Below are 19,318 nucleotides of genomic sequence, written 5' to 3'. Positions count from 1 at the left end.
CCCCAGTTTAAAGTTATATTTGTCCCTTGCACACACAAAAAATCTGATTTACGACAGATTCCTGCTATATGCCAGACCCTTTGCCTTTAGAACATTCTAAACCCCACACTTCCTGGGCAATACTCTAAGAATCAAAGGACTACAGGATCCCCTTTACTCCTCTTTCATGACACTTATAATTTTCTATTATGAATTACAGCCCTCTGTACATGTGTCTTATCTCTTCTATCGGTTTGGCCAAAAAGTTCGTTCGGGTTTTTCTGTACGATGTTACGAAATACCCAAACAAACACTTTGGCCAACCCAATATTAGATTGTAAGAGCCTTGGGACCTGCTGCATATCTGGGTCTTCTTGTATTTTACAAAAAATTTAGCACTGCCTCCCTTGTGTATGGTTACATGTAAAATAAATATCTAACACCTACTACATGGTAATGGATGTGTTGGACGAACAATTAAATGAATCATCTTAGTAATCCATTCGTATAACATCTAAGAAACTAAAGTTCCAGGAGTTACTTGCCCAGGGTCATGTAAAATTGCAGCCCAGGGCCCAGAACATTACAGATACACAGTATTTATCTGATGAATGAATGGTGGCAGAGCCTGGACTGAAAACCACAGGCAATCGAGAAGCCTCTTGCCTTGAACTAGGGACTCCTTGAACGTAGGCTGATGTCCCACCCAGGTCCTGAACATTCATTCGGTGACAAAGAAACTTCCCTGACCTACAAATGAACCAGGGTTGTGCCATTAACAATTGAGGGCCGGACTGGCTGATACTGCCTAGTGCTTCCCATCCTGACGTAGGAAACTTTTGCCTGAACCTTCTAAGAAGTCAGTTTGGGGAAGTCTTCTCTTTGCCCCAGAGATGCTGATAGTGTGGCCCTGAGTCACATTTGTCTTGAGCTGCACTGTCCAATATAGTCCAACATCTCCTAGGCATTTGTGGCATGTGTGACTATTTAAGTTAAAGTAAAGTAAAAATTCAGTTCAGTTGTGGTAACCACATTTCAGGTGCTTAATAGCCACATGTAGCTAGTGGCTACCATATTGGATGGTGCAGGTACAGAGCCTTTCCATCATTGTGGAAAGTTCCATTGGACAGTGCTGGTCTAGAACCACCACATGTCTAGGGGCAGATCATCTGTGTGTGTGTTATTGGGCATTTACTGTGTGCCAAGCACAGGGCTCACTTTGCAATCACTGTACAAGTATTATCTCATTTAATTCTCACAACAGCCCAGTGAAGTAGGTGCAATTATTATCCTCATTTTATTTTTTAATTTTTTGGCCCCGCCGAGTGGCACGTGGGATCTTAGTTCCCTAACCAGGGATTGAACCCGTGCCCCCCTGTGTTGGAAGCTCGGAGTCTTAACCACTGGACCACCAGGGAAGTCCTATTACCCTCATTTTAAAGACAAGGAAACTGAAGCTCAAAGAGGTTAAGCCACTTGTTCAAGGTCACACAGCAAGGATGTGTTAAAGCCAGGATTTGAATCCAGCTCTCCTTATTCTCTGCTGAAATGCAGCCCTCCCAGTGGTTTCTGAGATTTAACATCAAGTTCTGCCCTCTGGGCCTGACCTTTTGTGTTAAAGAGAAGAGTCAATACAGGGGACCACCAAATCTGTATGTCACTATGAACATTTAACTTAAGAAAACTGCCCTCCCCTTCCATTCCTTTTCCTTCCTTTTCTTCTCCCTTCCCTTCCTCTTCCTTCCTTTTTCCTTTTTCCCCTCCCTCCCTCCCACCTTCTCTTCCTTAATCACTCAGTACAGACACTGGCAGTCTGAAAGGATCCTGCTGTAGCACTGGAGGAGGTACCTGGGGGTGCCCTGGAAGGTACTGGGACAGCCAAGGGACAGGGGCACCCAAGGGTGCTGAAGGTATTAGCTATTTACCAGTTGGTATGGAATGATTTCAGTATTTTAACAACTATCAGGGGCCTCCCAGAGACCACTAGTGTGCCTGGCACAGAAGCCGCCAAGCCAGTAAGCCCTGGGACTTGGGGGGACGGTGCTGAGAAGGGAAGTCGGAACAGTGCCTGGCAGAACCTCATCTGCTCAAAGCTGAGGGCCACCGTGTCTGTCCCCTCCCTACAACTCACTCTGGGGCCTTTTCCACTGCCTCCACGGGACACCAGGCGGAGACTTCACAGGTCTTCTGCTTCCCTTTATACTCTATACACCTGCCGGTCTGGATTCCTGTGGGGGTCAAGGGGTCGTAGAAGCACAGGTATGAAAGAACGGGCGGTGGGGGGGGGGGAGGAAACTCCACTCAACTCAAGCAAGAGACTATGTTTTTCAACCCAAGCAGTTTCAGTTTCCATGAAACCCATCCAAACCACAAACTTACATAAGAAAAAACAAGCAAGCAACACATAGAACAGTAAGCTTTTCAAAAAAGGATCAAAGAGAACACAGAAAGACCATGGATGCCGTTCGATTTTTTTGGTTTCTTTGCAAGAAAAGATGGCTGAGGGGGGGAGCTGAACAGGGTATATTCTTTTGCCTCGTATAAATGGACTAGAACTTGGCTTCTAAACAGGCATCTGAGTCCCTCTAGGTGCATACAGCATGTACCAGGATGTACAGAGCCATGGAGTAAGCATGGCGCATCTTCCTGGAGTATTGGTGTCATTAACAAATTTTTGAGGGGAAAATTAAATAGTAAATAATATTAATGACCTCTCCACCAACTCAAATGCATATGTATTATGGGATGGAATTGAATATTCATATGCTTTTTTGTGTACAGGTGTATGATAAACAATGATGGTTTTTACTTTTTCTTTTTTGTGGTAATTTTTTTATTATGTGCCTTAAGTTAAAACAAGAGCTTTGGAAATTCTGAAGGTTAATATTGTCCCCAGGTGCCCTGGGGGTACACATTCATCCTTTTCAACCTTTGGGGAAATTCAAGAGGAAACACTTAGAACACTCAGATGATGCTATAGGCCATTCAGTTTTTCTATCAATGAGAACCCTGAAGGGGCTAATTCTGCGAGGTTTTCAGGAGCTGCTCTCACTGGGAGTTAGAGTCACATTCATAGTCAGCAGCTGGTCCTCTGGGTTCAGAGTCGAGGCATGGGGCAGGTACAGGCTCATCCATGGCCTGGGGAGGGTGGACGAAGGCAGCTGAGAGCCAGAGGCTAAAAATCTGGGCATCTCGAATGTCACCAAGATTCCAGACCATCCACCCACGGGGTCTCAGGAAAAGAAACAGAACATACCTTTGCTCTTTGGACCCATCCATCCCTTTTTACAGCCCCGGTCAGAGGAACAGAGCGTCCCGCGGGTGGGGTACTGCAGAGAGAAGGACAAGGTAGTGAGGAATAAGCATCGTGTGTCCCTGCGATACAGAAGGGCAGATGTCTATGTCCACACAAAAGCTTGCACATAATGCCAAGAAAACGGAGCAGCCCAAATATCCACCGGTAGATGAATGGACAACTAAAATCCAGGACATTCATCCAGTGGAATGTTATCTGGCTGGCCACAGATAGGAATGAATGAAGTACTGGTACCTGCTACAATGTAGATGAAACTTGAAACATGATGGATGCTAGGTGAAAGAAGCCAGATACGAAAGACCACATATTGTATGATTCTGTGTATATGAAATGTTCAGAACAGGCAAATCCATGGACAAAAGGGTGATCAGTGGTCGCAGGGGCTGAGGGAAGCGGGAATGGGAGTGACTGCTAATGGATATGAGGTTTCATTTTGGAATAATGAAAATGTTCTGGAAACTGATAGTGATAATGGCTGCACAGCTCGGCGAATATACTAAAAACCACTAAATGGTACACTTTAAAATGGTGAATTTTATGGTATGTGAATTACATCTCAATAAAAAATAAAAATTAATGAAATTCTAAGAAGCGTATGCCAGGGGCCACTTTCGGGGACAACCCTTGTGTTGGAGAGCAGGGGGCCTGGTTCAAGCAGCCCTGTGGCTCCAGAAACAAGTGAAGCGGACAGGCACAAAGTCTCAGCAGGAAATGTGGAAATAAAGGACTCCAGCCAGCACTCTCTCCTGGCCTGAGAAAATGAGGTCAATCAGCTTTCAATAAGAGCTGAGGACAGAATGAGGAGAAGAAAAATGAGATGACTTGGTTTATGCATACTCGGCTTCCCATTTTTCAGGGACCAGGTTTACCGGCCCGTCTTGGGGAAACCAGAACCTCTGTGAAAATAGCCTCTTCTGTGCAATTTTACAGAGCTTCAGGGGAGTCCCCAGGCTTGGACCCAGGTACAACCAGGTTCGGCAATAGCTGCACCCTTTTCTAGCTGAGTGGCCTCAGCCAAGGAACTTTGCCTCGCTGAGCCTCAGTTTCCTTCCCTGTAAAAGGGGAATGAACAGATTTGTCTCATATGGTTGTTGTGAAAATTAAATGAATTATGATGAGAAAGGGTTTAGCACATGGCTCTTGCTCAGTGAACGTTTCCTGTAGTTTTCAATCTCTTTCATGTTCTCTTTTCTTCCCAAGTTGCTTTCTTCCTGTTACCCAGCATGTCCTTGGTTTGCTGCCCTTGTGACCTCCAACTACACTATGAACCGTTTGAATACAAGGCCTGGGTCATATCTTTGTAGTTTGAGTGCCTGATACATAGTGGGTCTTGATGAATGTGGAATGAATGAATGAATGAACAAATGATCATTTACTGTGGCTCATGGGAAGCTATGTTATTTTGATTATTGACTGGAAAGAAATCTCAGGAAAGAAGATAAACTGACTCTATTTTACTCTCCAAAAGAAATTCCAAAATTAAAAGAAAATAAAGACGTGGGACTTCCCTGGTGGCGCAGTGGATAAGACTCCGCGCTCTCAGTGCAGGGGGCCCGGGTTTGATCCCTGGTCAAGGAACTAGATCCCACATGCATGCTGCAACTAAGAGTTCGCATGCCGCAACTAAGGAGCTGGTGAGCCGCAGCTAAGACCCAGTGCAACCAAATAAATAAATAATAAATAAATAAATATATTTTTTAAAAAGACGTTTTAATCATCTCTTTTTGTGGTTGTCACATGCGTTGACGATGGCCACAAATTCTTTGTCGCTCTTGCCATTGGGAGGTAGAGGGTTTCCCCTTCCCTTTGAAGCTGGGCTGACTCTGACCAAATAACCAACAGAAGGCAGTGGAAGTAATGCTGTGTCAGCTCTAGTACTGAGCCTGGGAGGCCTGGAAGCTTCTTTTGGTTTGGGGGAACCTGAGCTGCTATGAGGAAGTTTAGAAAGACTATGCGGAGAGACTCTGAAAGGAGGAGAAGCCTTGAGAGTCCCCGGAGAGGAAGAAAAGGCCAGCCATCCCGGTACCCCAGCTGAGCCTCCGAATGGTGCTAGCCCCAGCCGCTATCCGACTGCAGCGCCGTGAGAGATTCCATGCAGATCCCAAGATCAGCAGAACTGCCCAGCTAAGGTCAGTCAACCACTGAACTATGAAAGCTCGTAAAATGCTTGTTGCTTTAAGTCCACCAGGTTCAGGGTAGTTTGTTATGCAGCAATAGATAATTATAACCAATGTCTCTTCATTTTGGTGTACCGCTGGGGTTTGGCCATATTTACTGAGTCAAGCCCTGTCCTTGACTTCCACCTCTTGATCAGAGTTAGGGTGGGTGTCAGTATGCAAAGAGAGGAGGCGAATATCCCATTAGAGCAACCCAAACCAGCTTGGGTCACAGGTTAAAATCCCAAGAGTTACATAGCGTTCTCTGGGCTGCTGTTTGAGTTCCAGTCAGTCTGAGTGACATCCTGTCTGAGAAAGAGTAACTTGTCATTCGAACCGTCACAGCTCGCATTTATCCAGTGCTTACAATGTATTATGCCTTGTTTCCAGCCTGTCACAGAGATTCGCTCATTTGTTTCAAAAATCCTAAGAGCTAGGTTTTGTACTTAGCCCCATTTTGCAAATGAACATATCAAGGCACAGAGTGGTGAAGCTACCTGCCCAAAGTCACAAAGCTAATACGTCAAGTATTAAACCATTTACAGTCTAGCTCCTAAATCCAGGCTCTGGGCTACCCTAACTGTCTTCCTTACCAGTCTCAGTAACTTGAAAAGTGCTGTGGGGGACTTCCCTGGTGGTCAAGTGGTTAGGACTCCGAGCTCTCACTGCTGAGGGCACGGGTTCAACCCCTGGTCGGGGAACAAAAATCCCACAAGCCGCAGCAAGCCAAAAAAAGAAACGAAAAGGAAAGCATCTGTGCAAAGTACCACAGGGGTGGAGGGTAAGTAGTAATTCCAGAGTATGGGAAGCAAAACTGGCCCCAAACTGGCCCCAAACTGGACACAATTTTGGATGCTGCTGGGAAGGGAGGTGGGAGGGAGTGTTTAGTTGGACTGATGCCTGCTACTTCGTTAGAGTAGCAGGAACATTTAAGGGGAGATGGGGGCAAGATAAACATAGAGAGGTCTACTTTTAGGGGAACGTCATTGAGATAGACACCAAGGGAATGTTAGCTTGTTTCCAAGTTTAGGTAGAAATGACGCCAAAGACTGTAATGAGATAGAGCTTATCCACCCTGATCTCTCAGACACTCAGAAATCTAGGCCTTGTCACCAGAGTAGGCTGACGAGCAAGACCCACAGGCAAGGCTGGTCTTCCCCACAGGCTGGGACCTGCTCAATATTGCCACAGCGTTGTGCCCCTCAGTTGGGACGGTCCCTGGTAAAGCGCAGGTGAGTTACTCGAGAGGGGAACAGCAGGAGTGTGTTGCCTAGACAAATTTTGCTATAGACAAACTTACCAGAATAGCTAGTTATCACTTTACAGAGCAGAGAGCAGGACTGGGATGGGACAGAATAGGACCAGTATGTTTTGATAGGGAAGAAAGTTTTCCAGAAAAAGTAGGGGAAGGTGGAGAGTACGGAGAGGGCAATGCTCCCATGTCTCCCTCCTTCACCACTACCCACTCCCGCCTTCACCACTACCCACTAGCCATGTCTCCCGCCATCACCACTACCACCCATGCAGTCTGGGAAAGACTGCATGGGTGGTAGTGGTGACGGCAAGAGACATGGGAGCATTCCTACCTGATATAGAGCCTAAAACTCTAAGAAGTGGGATGAAAAATCAAACTTGATTCCCAGGCTGGCCCTGCAGGCAGTTCACAGTGGACCGTGGCAGAAGCTGTGAATGAGGACAACTGGATTCTAAGCTTGGCTCTGCCTCTAGCAAGCTGTGTGACATTGGGGAGGTCACTGAACCTCTCTGATCTTTGTGCTGACCTGTAAAATGGGGCTGGGAATGCTGTTACCCCCCTAAAGTTCAAGTGAGGCTCCACTGAAACATGAGGTGCTGTGCAAAGGCCAAGGATCCCTGTTGTCATGAGCTGCACAGGGAGTGAGCGATGGAGAAAGGGGGCCTTGAGCTGCACAGGCTCCTAGTGCTGGAGCTGGAGACCCAGGGGGACAGATCAAGATCTGGTGGTTACAGAGGAAGAACTACAACATCTTCTCGCCCTTTCCACCCAGCCCAGATCTACACCCCTGCTTTGTAGCAAGCAGAGGCTCAGTAAATATTCGCAGGCTCCAAAACATGCCTGGTGTCAGTTTCCATTTCCTCTGACCTGTGTCTCTTCCAGGAACTCTTGTCACCCATCACATCTTACCTCAGGACACAACCCTTGCTCTTGGCCTTCTATCTTGAGAAAGTTTGTCATCACAAAAAAAGAGTTCCCCTGCAGAGAAAAAGGAGAGAAGGCAAATGTAAAGCCCTTGAGAACAGAACTACTTAATCATAATAATCCAGCTGGCCCAGTGCCTGGGGGCAAACCTTTCCACTCTTCTAAGTTTCAGTCTAGAAATCAGGGTCTAGAAGCAACTGACAGCCCTGAGGCCTAATAGCAAAGCTGGATGAGCCGCCCTGCTGAGCTGAGGGAGAGCAGAGGAACAGTTCAAATTGATTGAGCATTGGTTTTCCATTCCAGCCTCAAAAGCAGCCTTTTCATTTTTCGGACACAGTGAAAACCCATTAAGTTGAAATTCAAGAGACCTGGGGAGGCAGAGGTGGAGGTGTCACCTCCATCAGAACGCTGTTCAGATTATCCAGGACTTTAATGAAAGGGCAGTAGGTCATCCCACCACCTGGGAAATAGCTGGAGGTTTTAATGACCCACTGTTAGAGACAAAAACGGATAGCAGCTTGGCTTTTATGGTTTTGAAAAGCTTTCCAGCTCCCAAGGGCTGCCAACGTGCCCTTTTGTCCCTCCAACCCCCCATCTGTTCTTTTTTGTTCTCAACCCCACTTCAGTTTCTCCCTTTTGAGAATTCTACTTTCATTTTCTCTTCTTGCAAATTGAGACAATCTCATGCCCTTTCTTTGTGAGCCACACCCTTCCTTTCCGTTGCGCAAAACTGTACCCAAGAGTGTTTTTCTGGAGACATTTTTGTTGATAAAATGTCACACAAACAATATAGAAGGGCTGGTCCCCTCTAGGCAGAAAGTTCTTTACCTTTCTGGATCTAGGCAAAGTTTGCTAACTTGATGGCCCTGCTTCTGAAAAACTGTGTATAAATCAAGTGTGAGTGAATCAAATCATGTTTTCAATGCACCAGGACACACTGCTATTTTGAGAAACCCTGTAGGACTTGATAAAGCAAAGAATCATCTCCTTCGAGTTGCTGGATCTGACCCAATTTTGCAATTTTTAGGTTTTCTCAGTTGGGATTTTCACAGAGCTTTTTAAATGGGGCCAGTGTTTTTCTGGAGTGAGGCTCTAGGTCCCAGGGAGGGGTGCGAGGTCCTGGGGACAGTGACCAGGGATGAGTCCTGGGAGGATGCTGATAAGTGCTCACCTGCAAGGGGACAGTGTAATCTGCCGTGTCGAAGACATTCCACACTACCTTCTTCAGTCCGTTCTCCATAATCTCCTTTTTCACCTCTCCCACCCCTTTCACCTTGGCATGCACAGAACTGATGACAGGTTCTTTCCATTGGTACCGCTTGTCATTCACCAAAGCAAAGCTAAATGGCAGACACAGAAAAGTATCAATGGTTTTCTCAAGTGAGGCACAGTGCATCGGTTTTGGATGCAGGTTCCGAAAGTCACCTCCATTAAAATCCTAGCTTGCTGGGTGACTTCAGGCAAGTGACTTGCCATCTCTGTGACTCATTTTCCTTACCTGTAAAATGGGAAGAATAGTCATACCTACCTCATAGGGTTGTTGTGAGGATGGAACGAGATATGCATGCAAACTCCACAGCGCTATATCTGGAGCATGGTGAGCTTTCACTACATAGAAACTATTGGCCCCAGTACCAACTTCTAATATTGCCTAATATACACCCTAATTTATAGGTTGCCTTCTCAGATACCAAAGTCCACCCCAGGTTGGTCCACCAGCTTTGTTTTGGGGCTCAGTAACACATTAGCATCTTTTTAAGGGTGTGTCCAGCAGGTCAGCCTCCTGTTTTCCAGAAACACCCACCTGATTTACAAATAATATGGATAATAGCAGCTACCCTTTATTGAGCACTTAGTACATGCCATGTGCTCTGTATGCATCCTCTCCTTTAATGTTCACAACAGCAATAGGAGATGGTTACTGTAGTCATCACCCTTTTGTAGATGAGGGAATGGGCTCAGAGAGGTGAAGGAACTTGCCCAAGGTTACACAGGTAGTCAGTGGCAGGACTGAGGTCCTTGATTGGTCTACCTTATAGCCCAGAGCCAGACCTCTTAACCATGTACTGTACTTGTACCTGCATCATGTGGCTCTGCCTCTGGTTTCCTGCCTTTTGATCCATTCATTAGCTGTTTTTAAATCTTCTTTAGAATATGAATCTAAATTATATGGTGGGGGAAGAGAGGGAGAAAGTGGAATTGATAACTAAAAATGGTAGATTCCATCCCCATTTATGTCTTTTCCCTGTCTCCTATTGCCCTGAATAATTGAGTTTATTTTGTTTTTTTTTGGCCATGCCGTATGGCACATGGGATCCTAGGTCCCTGACCAGGGATTGAACCCACACTCCCATGCAGTGGAAGCATGGAGTCTTAACCACTGGACTGCCAGGAAAGTCCTTAAGAGTTTATTTTAAATGCTTTGTTTATTCATTTGGCAGGTGCCTATTTTGGTCTCTTCCCTCTGCTCAGTCTCTGATATCTGAATGATATTAGGAAGTCTAAGCCAATGGATGCCCTCTATGAGCTGACATTGGGAAACCAAGACACAGTGGGCCAAGGCTTGGTCCCAGCTGTTCTCAACCTTGGCTGTACAGTATAATTACTTAGGGAGCTTTCAAAATTGCAGCTCCCCAGTCTTATCCCTGGAAACTCTGATTCAGAAGGTCTAGAGAGTTAACCAGGTACCTATATATTTTTCTAAAGTTGATTTTAATGCACTGCCAGGGTTGAGGACCCCTGGGACACTCACGGAAAGACAGGTCACATTTGGCAATATGAAGTACTGTACATTTGAAATGCATTCCCCACGCCCCAACAATTCCACTCTTAGGTACATGCCCCAGAGAAACCCTCAAACATGTGCCCAAGGAGTCATATACAAGAAAGTATAAAGTTGTACTATTTGCAATAGGGAAAACTGGAAAAAACCTGAATGTCCTTGAACATTGAATGGGTGAATAAATTGTTGGATTCATCCAATGGGATGTTCTGCAACAGTGAAAATGAATGGAGAGCTGCTTGTATCAATATGGAAATAACATAATATTGAGTAAGCAAAGCATGCCACAGAATGAGAGAAAGTTTAAAGAAATTCAAAAAACATTATATACTTAAACAAATACCTGTCCACGCATATTCATAGCAGCACTATTCACAATAGTCAAAAGGTGGAAACAATCAAAATGTTCATTAAAAGATGAATGGATAAACAAAATGTGCTCTATCCAAACAATGGAATATTATCTACCCACAAATGGGAATGAAAGGATGCACGTGTTATACTGTGGATGAACCTCAAAAAACATTGTGCCAAGTGAAAGAAGACAGACACAAAAGGCCACTTAGTGTATGATTCCACTTATATAAAATGTCCAGAATAGGTAAATCCATTGAGACAGAGAGTGGATTTATGGCTGCCAGGGGCTGGGGGAAGAGGTAAATGGAAGTAACCGCATAACGAAGTTTGCGTTTTGGGAGATAAAAATGTTTTGGAACTAGACAGAGGTGGTGGTTGCACAGCATTGTGAAGGCACTAAATGCCACTGACTTGTTCACTTTAAGTCGTTAATTTTTATGTTCTATGAATTTCACCTCAATTAAAAAAGGGAAACAGGAAACTTCCACAAGCCTCTTAGATAGATAGCCTCATCCATCAGAGGGCAGACAGCAGAAGCAAGAACTACAATCCTGCAGCCTGTGGAACAAAAACCACATTCACAGAAAGATAGACAAGATGAAAAGGCAGAGGGCTATGTACCAGATGAAGGAACAAGATAAAACCCCAGAAAAACAACTAAATGAAGTGGAGATAGGCAACCTTCCAGAAAAAGAATTCAGAATAATGATAGTGAAGATGATCCAGGACCTCGGAAAAAGAATGGAGGCAAAGATCGAGAAGATGCAAGAAATGTTTAACAAAGACCTAGAAGAATTAAAGAACAAACAAACAGAGATGAACAATACAATACCTGAAATGAAAACTACACTAGAAGGAATCAATAGCAGAATAACTGAGGCAGAAGAACGGATAAGTGACCTGGAAGACAGAATGGTGGAATTCACTGCTGCGGAACAGAATAAAGTAAAAAGAATGAAAAGAAACGAAGACAGCCTAAGAGACTTCTGGGACAGCATTAAATGCAACAACATTTGCATTATAGGGGTCCCAGAAGGAGAAGAAAGAGAGAAAGGACTTGAGAAAATATTTGAAGAGATTATAGTCGAAAACTTCCTAACATGGGAAAGGAAATAGCCACCCAAGTCCAGGAAGCACAGAGAGTCCCATACAGGATAAATCCAAGGAGAAACACGCTGAGACATGTAGTAATCAAATTGGCAAAAATTAATGACAAAGAAAAATTATTGATAGCAGCAAAGGAAAAATGACAAATAACATACAAGGGAACTCCCATAAGGTTAACAGCTGATTTCTCAGCAGAAACTCTACAAGCCAGAAAGGAGTGGGATGATATACTTAAAGTGATGAAAGGGAAGAACCTGCAACCAAGATTACTCTGCCCAGAAAGGATCTCATTCACATTTGATGGAGACATCAAAAGCTTTACAGACAAGCAAAAGCTAAGAGAATACAGCACCCCCAAACCAGCTCTACAACAAATGCTAAAGGAACTTCTCTAAGTGGGAAACACAAGAGTTTCCCAAACAAAACACAAATGTTTTGTTCCTACAAAAACAAACCCAAAACAATTAAGAAAATGGTAATAAGAACATACATATCAATAACTACCTTGAACGTGAATAGATTAAATGCTCCAACCAAAAGACACAGGCTTGCTGAATGGATACAAAAACAAGACCCATATATATGTTGTCTACAAGAGACCCACTTCAGACCTAGGGACACATACAGACTGAAAGTGAGGGGATGGAAAAAGATATTCCATGCAAATGGAAATCAAAAGAAAGCTGGAGTAGCAATGCTCCTATCAGATGAAATAGACTTTCAAATAAAGAATGTTGCAAGAGACAAGGAAAGACACTATATAATGATCAAGGGATCAATCCAAGAAGAAGAAATAACAATTATAAATATATATGCACCCAACATAGGAGCACCTCAATATATAAGGCAACTGCTAACAGCTATAAAAGAGGAAATCGACAGTAACACAGTAATAGTGGGGGACTTTAACACCTCACTTACACCAATGGACAGATCATCCAAGCAGAAAATTAATAAGGAAACACAAGCTTTAAACGACACAATAGGCCAGATAGATTTAATTGATATTTATACGACATTCCACCCAAAAGCAGCAGATTACACTTTCTTCTCAAGTGCGCACGGAACATTCTCCAGGGTAGATCACATCCTGGGTCACAAATCAAGCCTCAGTAAATTTAAGAAAATTGAAATCATATCAAGCATCTTTTCTGACCACAACGCTATGAGATTAGAAATGATTTACAGGGAAAAAAATGTAAAAAACACAAACACATGGATGCTAAACATACGTTACTAAATAACCAAGAGATCACTGAAGAAATCAAAGAGGAAATAAAAAAATACCTAGAGACAAATGACAATGAAAACACGACGATCCAAAACCTATGGGATGCAGCAAAAGGAGTTCTAAGAGGGAAGTTTATAGCTATACAAGCCTACCTCAAGAAACAAGAAAATCTCAAATAAACAATCTAACGTTACACCTAAAGGAACTAGAGAAAGAAGAACAAACAAAACCCAAAGTTAGCAGAAGGAAAGAAATCATAAAGATCAGAGCAGAAATAAATGAAATAGAAACAAAGAAAACAATAGCAAAGATCAATAACTAAAAGCTGGTTATTTGAGAAGATAAACAAAATTCATAAACCATTAGCCAGACTCATCAAGAAAAAGAGGGAGAGGACTCAGATCAATAAAAATAGAAATGAAAAAGGAGAAGTTACAACAGACACCGCAGAAATACAAAGCATCCTAAGAGACTACTACAAGCAACTCTATGCCAATAAAATGGACAACCTGGAAGAAACAGACAAATTCTTAGAAAGGTATTACCTTCCAAGACTGAACCAGGAAGAAATAGAAAATATGGACAGACCAATCACAAGTAATGAAATTGAAACTGTGATTAAAAATCTTCCAACAAACAAATGTCCAGGGCCTGATGGCTTCACAGGTGAATTCTGTCAAACATTTAGAGAAGAGGTAACACCCATCCTTCTCAAACTCTTCCAAAAAATTGCATAGGAAGGAAAACTCCCAAACTCATTCTGTGAGGCCACCATCACCCTGATACCAAAACCAGACAAAGATACTATAAAAAAAGAAAATTACAGACCAATATCACTGATGAATATAGATGCAAAAATCCTCAACAAAATACTAGCAAACAGAATCCAACAACACACTAAAAAGATCGTACACCATGATCAAGTGGGATTTATCCCAGAGATGCAAGGATTCTTCAATATACACAAATCAATCCATGTGATACACCATATTAACAAATTGAAGAATAAAAACCATATGATCATCTCAATAGATGCAGAAAAAGCTTTTGACAAAATTCAACACCCATTTATGATAAAAACTCTCCAGAAAGTGGGCATAGAGAGAACCTATTTCAACATAATAAAGGCCATATACGACAAACCCAAAGCAAACATCATTCTCAATGGTGAAAAACTGAAAGCCTTTCCTCTAAGATCAGGAACAAGACAAGGATGTCCACTCTCACCACTATTACTCAACATAGTTTTGGAAGTCCTAGCTATGGCAATCAGAGAAGAAAAAGAAATAAAAGGAATACAAATTGGAAAAGAAGAAGTAAAACTGTCACTGTTTGAAGAAGACATGATACTATACATAGAGAATCCTAAAGATGCCACCAGAAAACTACTAGAGCTAATCAATGAATTGGTAAAGTTGCAGGATATAAAATTAATGCACAGAAATCTCTTGCATTCCTATACACTAATGATGAAAAATCTGAAAGAGAAATTAAGGAAATACTCCCATTTACCCCTGCAACAAAAAGAATAAAATACCTAAGAATAAACCTACCTAGGGAGACAAAAGACCTGTATGCAGAAAACTATAAGACACTGATGAAAGAAATTAAAGATGATACCAACAGATGGAGAGATATACCATGTTCTTGGATTGAAACAATCAATATTGTGAAAATGACTATACTACCCAAAGCAATCTACAGATTCAATGCAATCCCTATCAAATTACCAACGGCATTTTTTACAGAACTAGAACAAAAAATCTTAAAATTTGTATGGAGACACAAAAGACCCCGAATAGCCAAAGCAGTCTTGAGGGAAAGAAGCATTTCTGGAGGAATCAGACTCGCTGACTTCAGACTATACTACAAAGCTACAGTAATCAAGACAATATGGTACTAGCACAAAAACAGAAATGTAGATCAATGGAACAGAACAGAAAGCCCAGAGATAAACCTACGCACCTATGGTTGACTAATCTATGACAAAGGAGGCAAGGATATACAATGGAGAAAAGTGAGTCTCTTCAATAAGTGGTGCTGGGAAAACTGGACAGCTATATGTAAAAGAATGAACTTAGAACACTCCCTAACACCATACACAAAAATAAACTCAAAATGGATTCGAGACCTAAATGTAAGACCGGACACTATAAAACTCTTAGAGGAAAACATAGGAAAAACACTCTTTGACATAAATCACAGCAAGATCTTTTTTGATCCACCTCCTAGAGTAATGGAAATAAAAACAAAAATAAACAAATGGGACCTAATGAAACTTAAAAGCTTTTGCACAGCAAAGGAAACCATAAACAAGATGAAAAGACAACTCTCAGAATGGGAGAAAATATTTGCAAATGAATCATCGGAGAAATGATTAATCTCCAAAATATATAAACAGCTCATGCAGTTCAATATTAAAAAAACAAACAACCCCATCCAAAAATGTGCAGAAGACCTAAATAGACATTTTTCCAAAGAAGACATACAGATGGCCAAGAAGCACATGAAAAGCTGCTAAACATCACTAATTATTAGAGAAATGCAAATCAAAACTACAATGAGGTGTCACCTCACACCAGTTAGAATGGGCATCAACAGAAAATCTACAAACAACAAATGCTGGAGAGGATGTGGAGAAAAGAGAACCCTTCTGCACTGTTTGTGGGAATGTAAATTGATACAGCCACTATGGAGAACAGTATGGAGGTTCCTTAAAAAACTAAAAATAGAATTACCATATGATCTAGCAATCCCACTACTGGGCATATACCCAGAGAAAGCCATAATTCAAAAAGACACATGCACCCCAATGTTCATTGCAGCACTATTTACAATAGCCAGGTCATGGAAGCAGCCTAAATGCCCATCAACAGATGAATGGATAAAGGAGTTGTGGTACCTATATACAATGGACTATTACTCAGCCATAAAAAGGAACGAAATTGAGTCATTTGTTGAGACATGGATGCATCTAGAGAATGTCATACAGAGTGAAGTAAGTCAGAAAGAGAAAAACAAATAACATATATTAACGCATATGTGTGGAACCTAGAAAATGGTACAGATGAACCATTTTGCAGAGCAGAAATTGAGACACAGAAGTAGAGAAAAAAACGTATGGACACCAAGGGGGGAAAGCAGCGGGGAGTGGTGGGGTGGTGTGATGAATTGGCAGATTGGGATTGACATGTATACACTGATGTGTATAAAATGGATGACTAATAAGAACCTGCTGTATAAAAAAAATTAAATTAAAAAAGGAAAAAATATTTTTTATAAATATAGACATACGTTGTAGAAATATTAAAACAAACATAGAGGGGCTTCCCTGGTGGTGCAGTGGTTGGGAGTCCACCTGCTGATGCAGGGGACACGGGTTCGTGCCCTGGTCTGGGAAGTTCCCACATGCCGTGGAGCGGCTGGGCCCGTGAGCCGTGGCCGCTGAGCCTGCGCGTCTGGAGCCTGTGCTCCGCAACGGGAGAGGCCACAGCAGTGAGAGGTCCGTGTACTGCAGAAAAAAAAAAACAGAAAAAACAAAAAAACATAGAATAACAAACACCAAATTCAAGGGGGATATTTATAAGGGAAGATGAAAGAGAGTGGGATAAAGGCTAGGTTTTCAGGGAGCAAAAACTGGGTTAGTAATTAAGTTGGATGGTCCTACCTGAGTGTTCATTATTCTCGATCTATTTTCATATTTCTATAACATTCATCAAGAAAGCTCATCAAGAAAGACGCTGGGTTGGCCTTCCCTGGCCTTCCAGTGGGTAAGACTCCACACTCCCAATGCAGGGGGCCTGGGTTTGATTCCTGGTTCGGGAACTAGATCCCACATGCATGCCTCAACTAAGAGTCTGCATGCTACAACGAAGAGTCCGCATGCCGCCACTAAAGATCCCACATGCCAAAACGAAGATCCCACGTGCTGCAGTTAAGACCTGGCGCAGCCTAAATAAATAAATATATTTTTTAAAAAATGAAAGACGTTGGGGCCAGAGATCCAGATTTGAGATCCAGTCAGCATATATGAGACAGAGCTATTCAATGTAATTCCATAGACAAATACAATAATACTTACTCAACAATATATTTCAGTCTAGCATCACAACGTGCACATGTATGTGCAATGTTCTTTTGTGCTGGATGCTGCAACAGCCTCCCAGTATAACACTGGGTCAGTTTGGCCCTCCATTTGGGAAGCTCAGTCTCTCATATTCATCCCAAAATGCACATGTTATAGATCAGCCTTAATGGAATCCAACCCTCTCATAAATCAGAAAACTTGCTTTTATATAATAATGAACATATCATTTTAAGAATTGGGGCTTCCCTGGTGGCGCAGTGGTTGAGAGTCCGCCTGCCGATGCACGGGACACGGGTTCGTGCCCCGGTCCGGGAAGATCCCACATGCCGCGGAGCGGCTGGGCCCGTGAGCCATGGCCACTGAGTCTGTGTGTCCGGAGCCTGTGCTCCGCAACGGGAGAGGCCGCAACAGTGAGAGGCCCGCGTACCGCAAAAAAAAAAAAAAAAAAAAAAAGAATTAAAATGCTTCAGAGATGCATCAAAGGGAAAAAAAAGGAAGAGAAAGAGTTTGCAGTATCCTGCCCTATGGAAGGAACATTCTAATGACTGTCCCAGCAGCTCTCTCCTCACCTGCTTGGTGACTCAGACAAGCCATGCCACCTCTCTGGGCCATGGATTTAGTCCCTGAATGAGGGGATAACTGCCTGGCTCCCTAATCCCTATGACCTTTTGTCTCTAAGAAGCTACTATTCTCTGCATTCTGAAGAGGGCAAAACCACTGGTCCCTGGAGCGAACAGGGCAGCTGGGGTTTCAGCCGGGCTTTGTAGGATGAGTAGAGAGCGGGGAGAGGAAAGCTGAAGAGTCTGGGAAGGTGGAAGAGAATGAATGTGATAGAAGCCTGGGTCCTCACAGGCCAGGCTGGCTGAAGAGGAGAGCTGTAGAGGGGCAGAGGAGGGAAGGATGGAGAGTGAGGTCAGCCCAGGGAGTCCTCAGTGGCACACTGCACCTGACTCACCAGATGTAGAGCAAGGTGCCCACTATGAAGAGCTTCTTCAGAGTCCCAATCCATAAGTTTTCAATGAGAACAACTTTCGCAGACGTATGCTGGCAGCTCAGGTGGAATCGACTGTAAGCCATGGTAAGAGAGTCCTCAAAGCACCACGAGGAGGAAGTGCCTCTCAGCAAAGCCTGACTTGCCCTCACAGAGCTCACTGAACAAAGGTAACACTAGAGTGAAAGGATGTGACCTGAAAGTGAACTACCCTTCCATCAGGTTAACTGACGCTTACACCGGGGGCCAATAGATATTTTCGTGGGCCTCCAAGAGAACCATTGGTCCTGCACCCTCTGTGCCTCATGGAGAAGTTGAGCCTGCATCCTCTGTGTCTTATATTTAAAATCCCAAGAGAAGAATCTGATTATGTCCAACCCTGATCCATTCAGCTGTAGGTGGAGGTCAGGAAAGGGCCAGGGGCAGCCAGAGATGCACCGAGAAGCAAGTGGAGGAGAGCCTGCATCCCCAAGGCAAGTTAAATGCCGGTTGTGTTAGTTTCCCTTTGCTGCTGTAACAGACCACCATGAACTTTGTGACTTAAAATAACAGAAACATTTTTCTCTTAGTTTTGGGGGTCAGATGCCTAGAATCATTCTTACAGGACTAAAATCAAGGTGATGGCAGGCCTGGTCCCTTCTGGAGCTCCACTAGAGAGTCTGTTCTCATCTCTTCCAGCTTCTGGAGACTGCCTTGGTATCCCTGGGCTCACAGCCGCATCACTCCAACCTCAGCTCCTCTTGTCACAGCTCCTTTTTTTGATTTTGACCCTCTTGCCTCCCCTTGATAAGGACTCTTGTGATCACACTGGGGCCACTCAGATAATCAAGAATAATCTGTCCATCTCGAGACCTTGAACTTAATCACATCTTCAAAGTTCCTTTTGCCACAGAAGGTGACATATTCACAAGTTCCACAGATTAGGACATGGAGATTTTGGTGTGGGGCGGGGAGGCATTATTCAGCCTGTTCTACTCTGCCCCGCCTTTCCTTGAGCTAGCTAGGGTTCAGTTTCTTGTAACCCACAGCTTGGCTAAGACATCACCCGCCCTTCTAATACACTTTGACTATTGCACTTCTTCTCCACCATCTAGTATACCTGGAAAACCCTTCCTTTTCATACTTCCCAAACT

The 19,318-nt window shown here is 43.3% G+C and overlaps 1 protein-coding gene across 5 annotated transcripts in view; it reads right to left on the bottom strand.

The window, feature by feature from the left end:
* Positions 1–19,318, bottom strand: part of P2RX7 (purinergic receptor P2X 7) — a 55,254-nt gene that overhangs the window by 25,171 nt on the left and 10,765 nt on the right. For 4 of the 5 annotated variants that reach the window (XM_079942318.1, XM_079942321.1, XM_079942322.1 and 1 more), the window contains exons 2-5: positions 8,802–8,970; positions 7,616–7,684; positions 3,236–3,308; positions 2,111–2,207 (exon numbers count right to left, since the gene is read on the bottom strand). In XM_079942318.1, coding sequence (XP_079798444.1) covers positions 2,111–2,207; positions 3,236–3,308; positions 7,616–7,684; positions 8,802–8,970 — 408 coding nt within the window. Of the gene's footprint in view, positions 1–2,110; positions 2,208–3,235; positions 3,309–7,615; positions 7,685–8,801; positions 8,971–18,149; positions 18,274–19,318 lie in introns of those variants that run through there. The other variant, XM_079942319.1, reaches the window with a different exon arrangement.

The sequence above is a fragment of the Stenella coeruleoalba genome (genome assembly GCF_951394435.1).
Source record: "Stenella coeruleoalba genome assembly, chromosome: 14".
Classification (NCBI taxonomy): Eukaryota; Metazoa; Chordata; class Mammalia; order Artiodactyla; family Delphinidae; genus Stenella; species Stenella coeruleoalba.
This window is presented reverse-complemented; position numbering and strand designations above follow the sequence as displayed.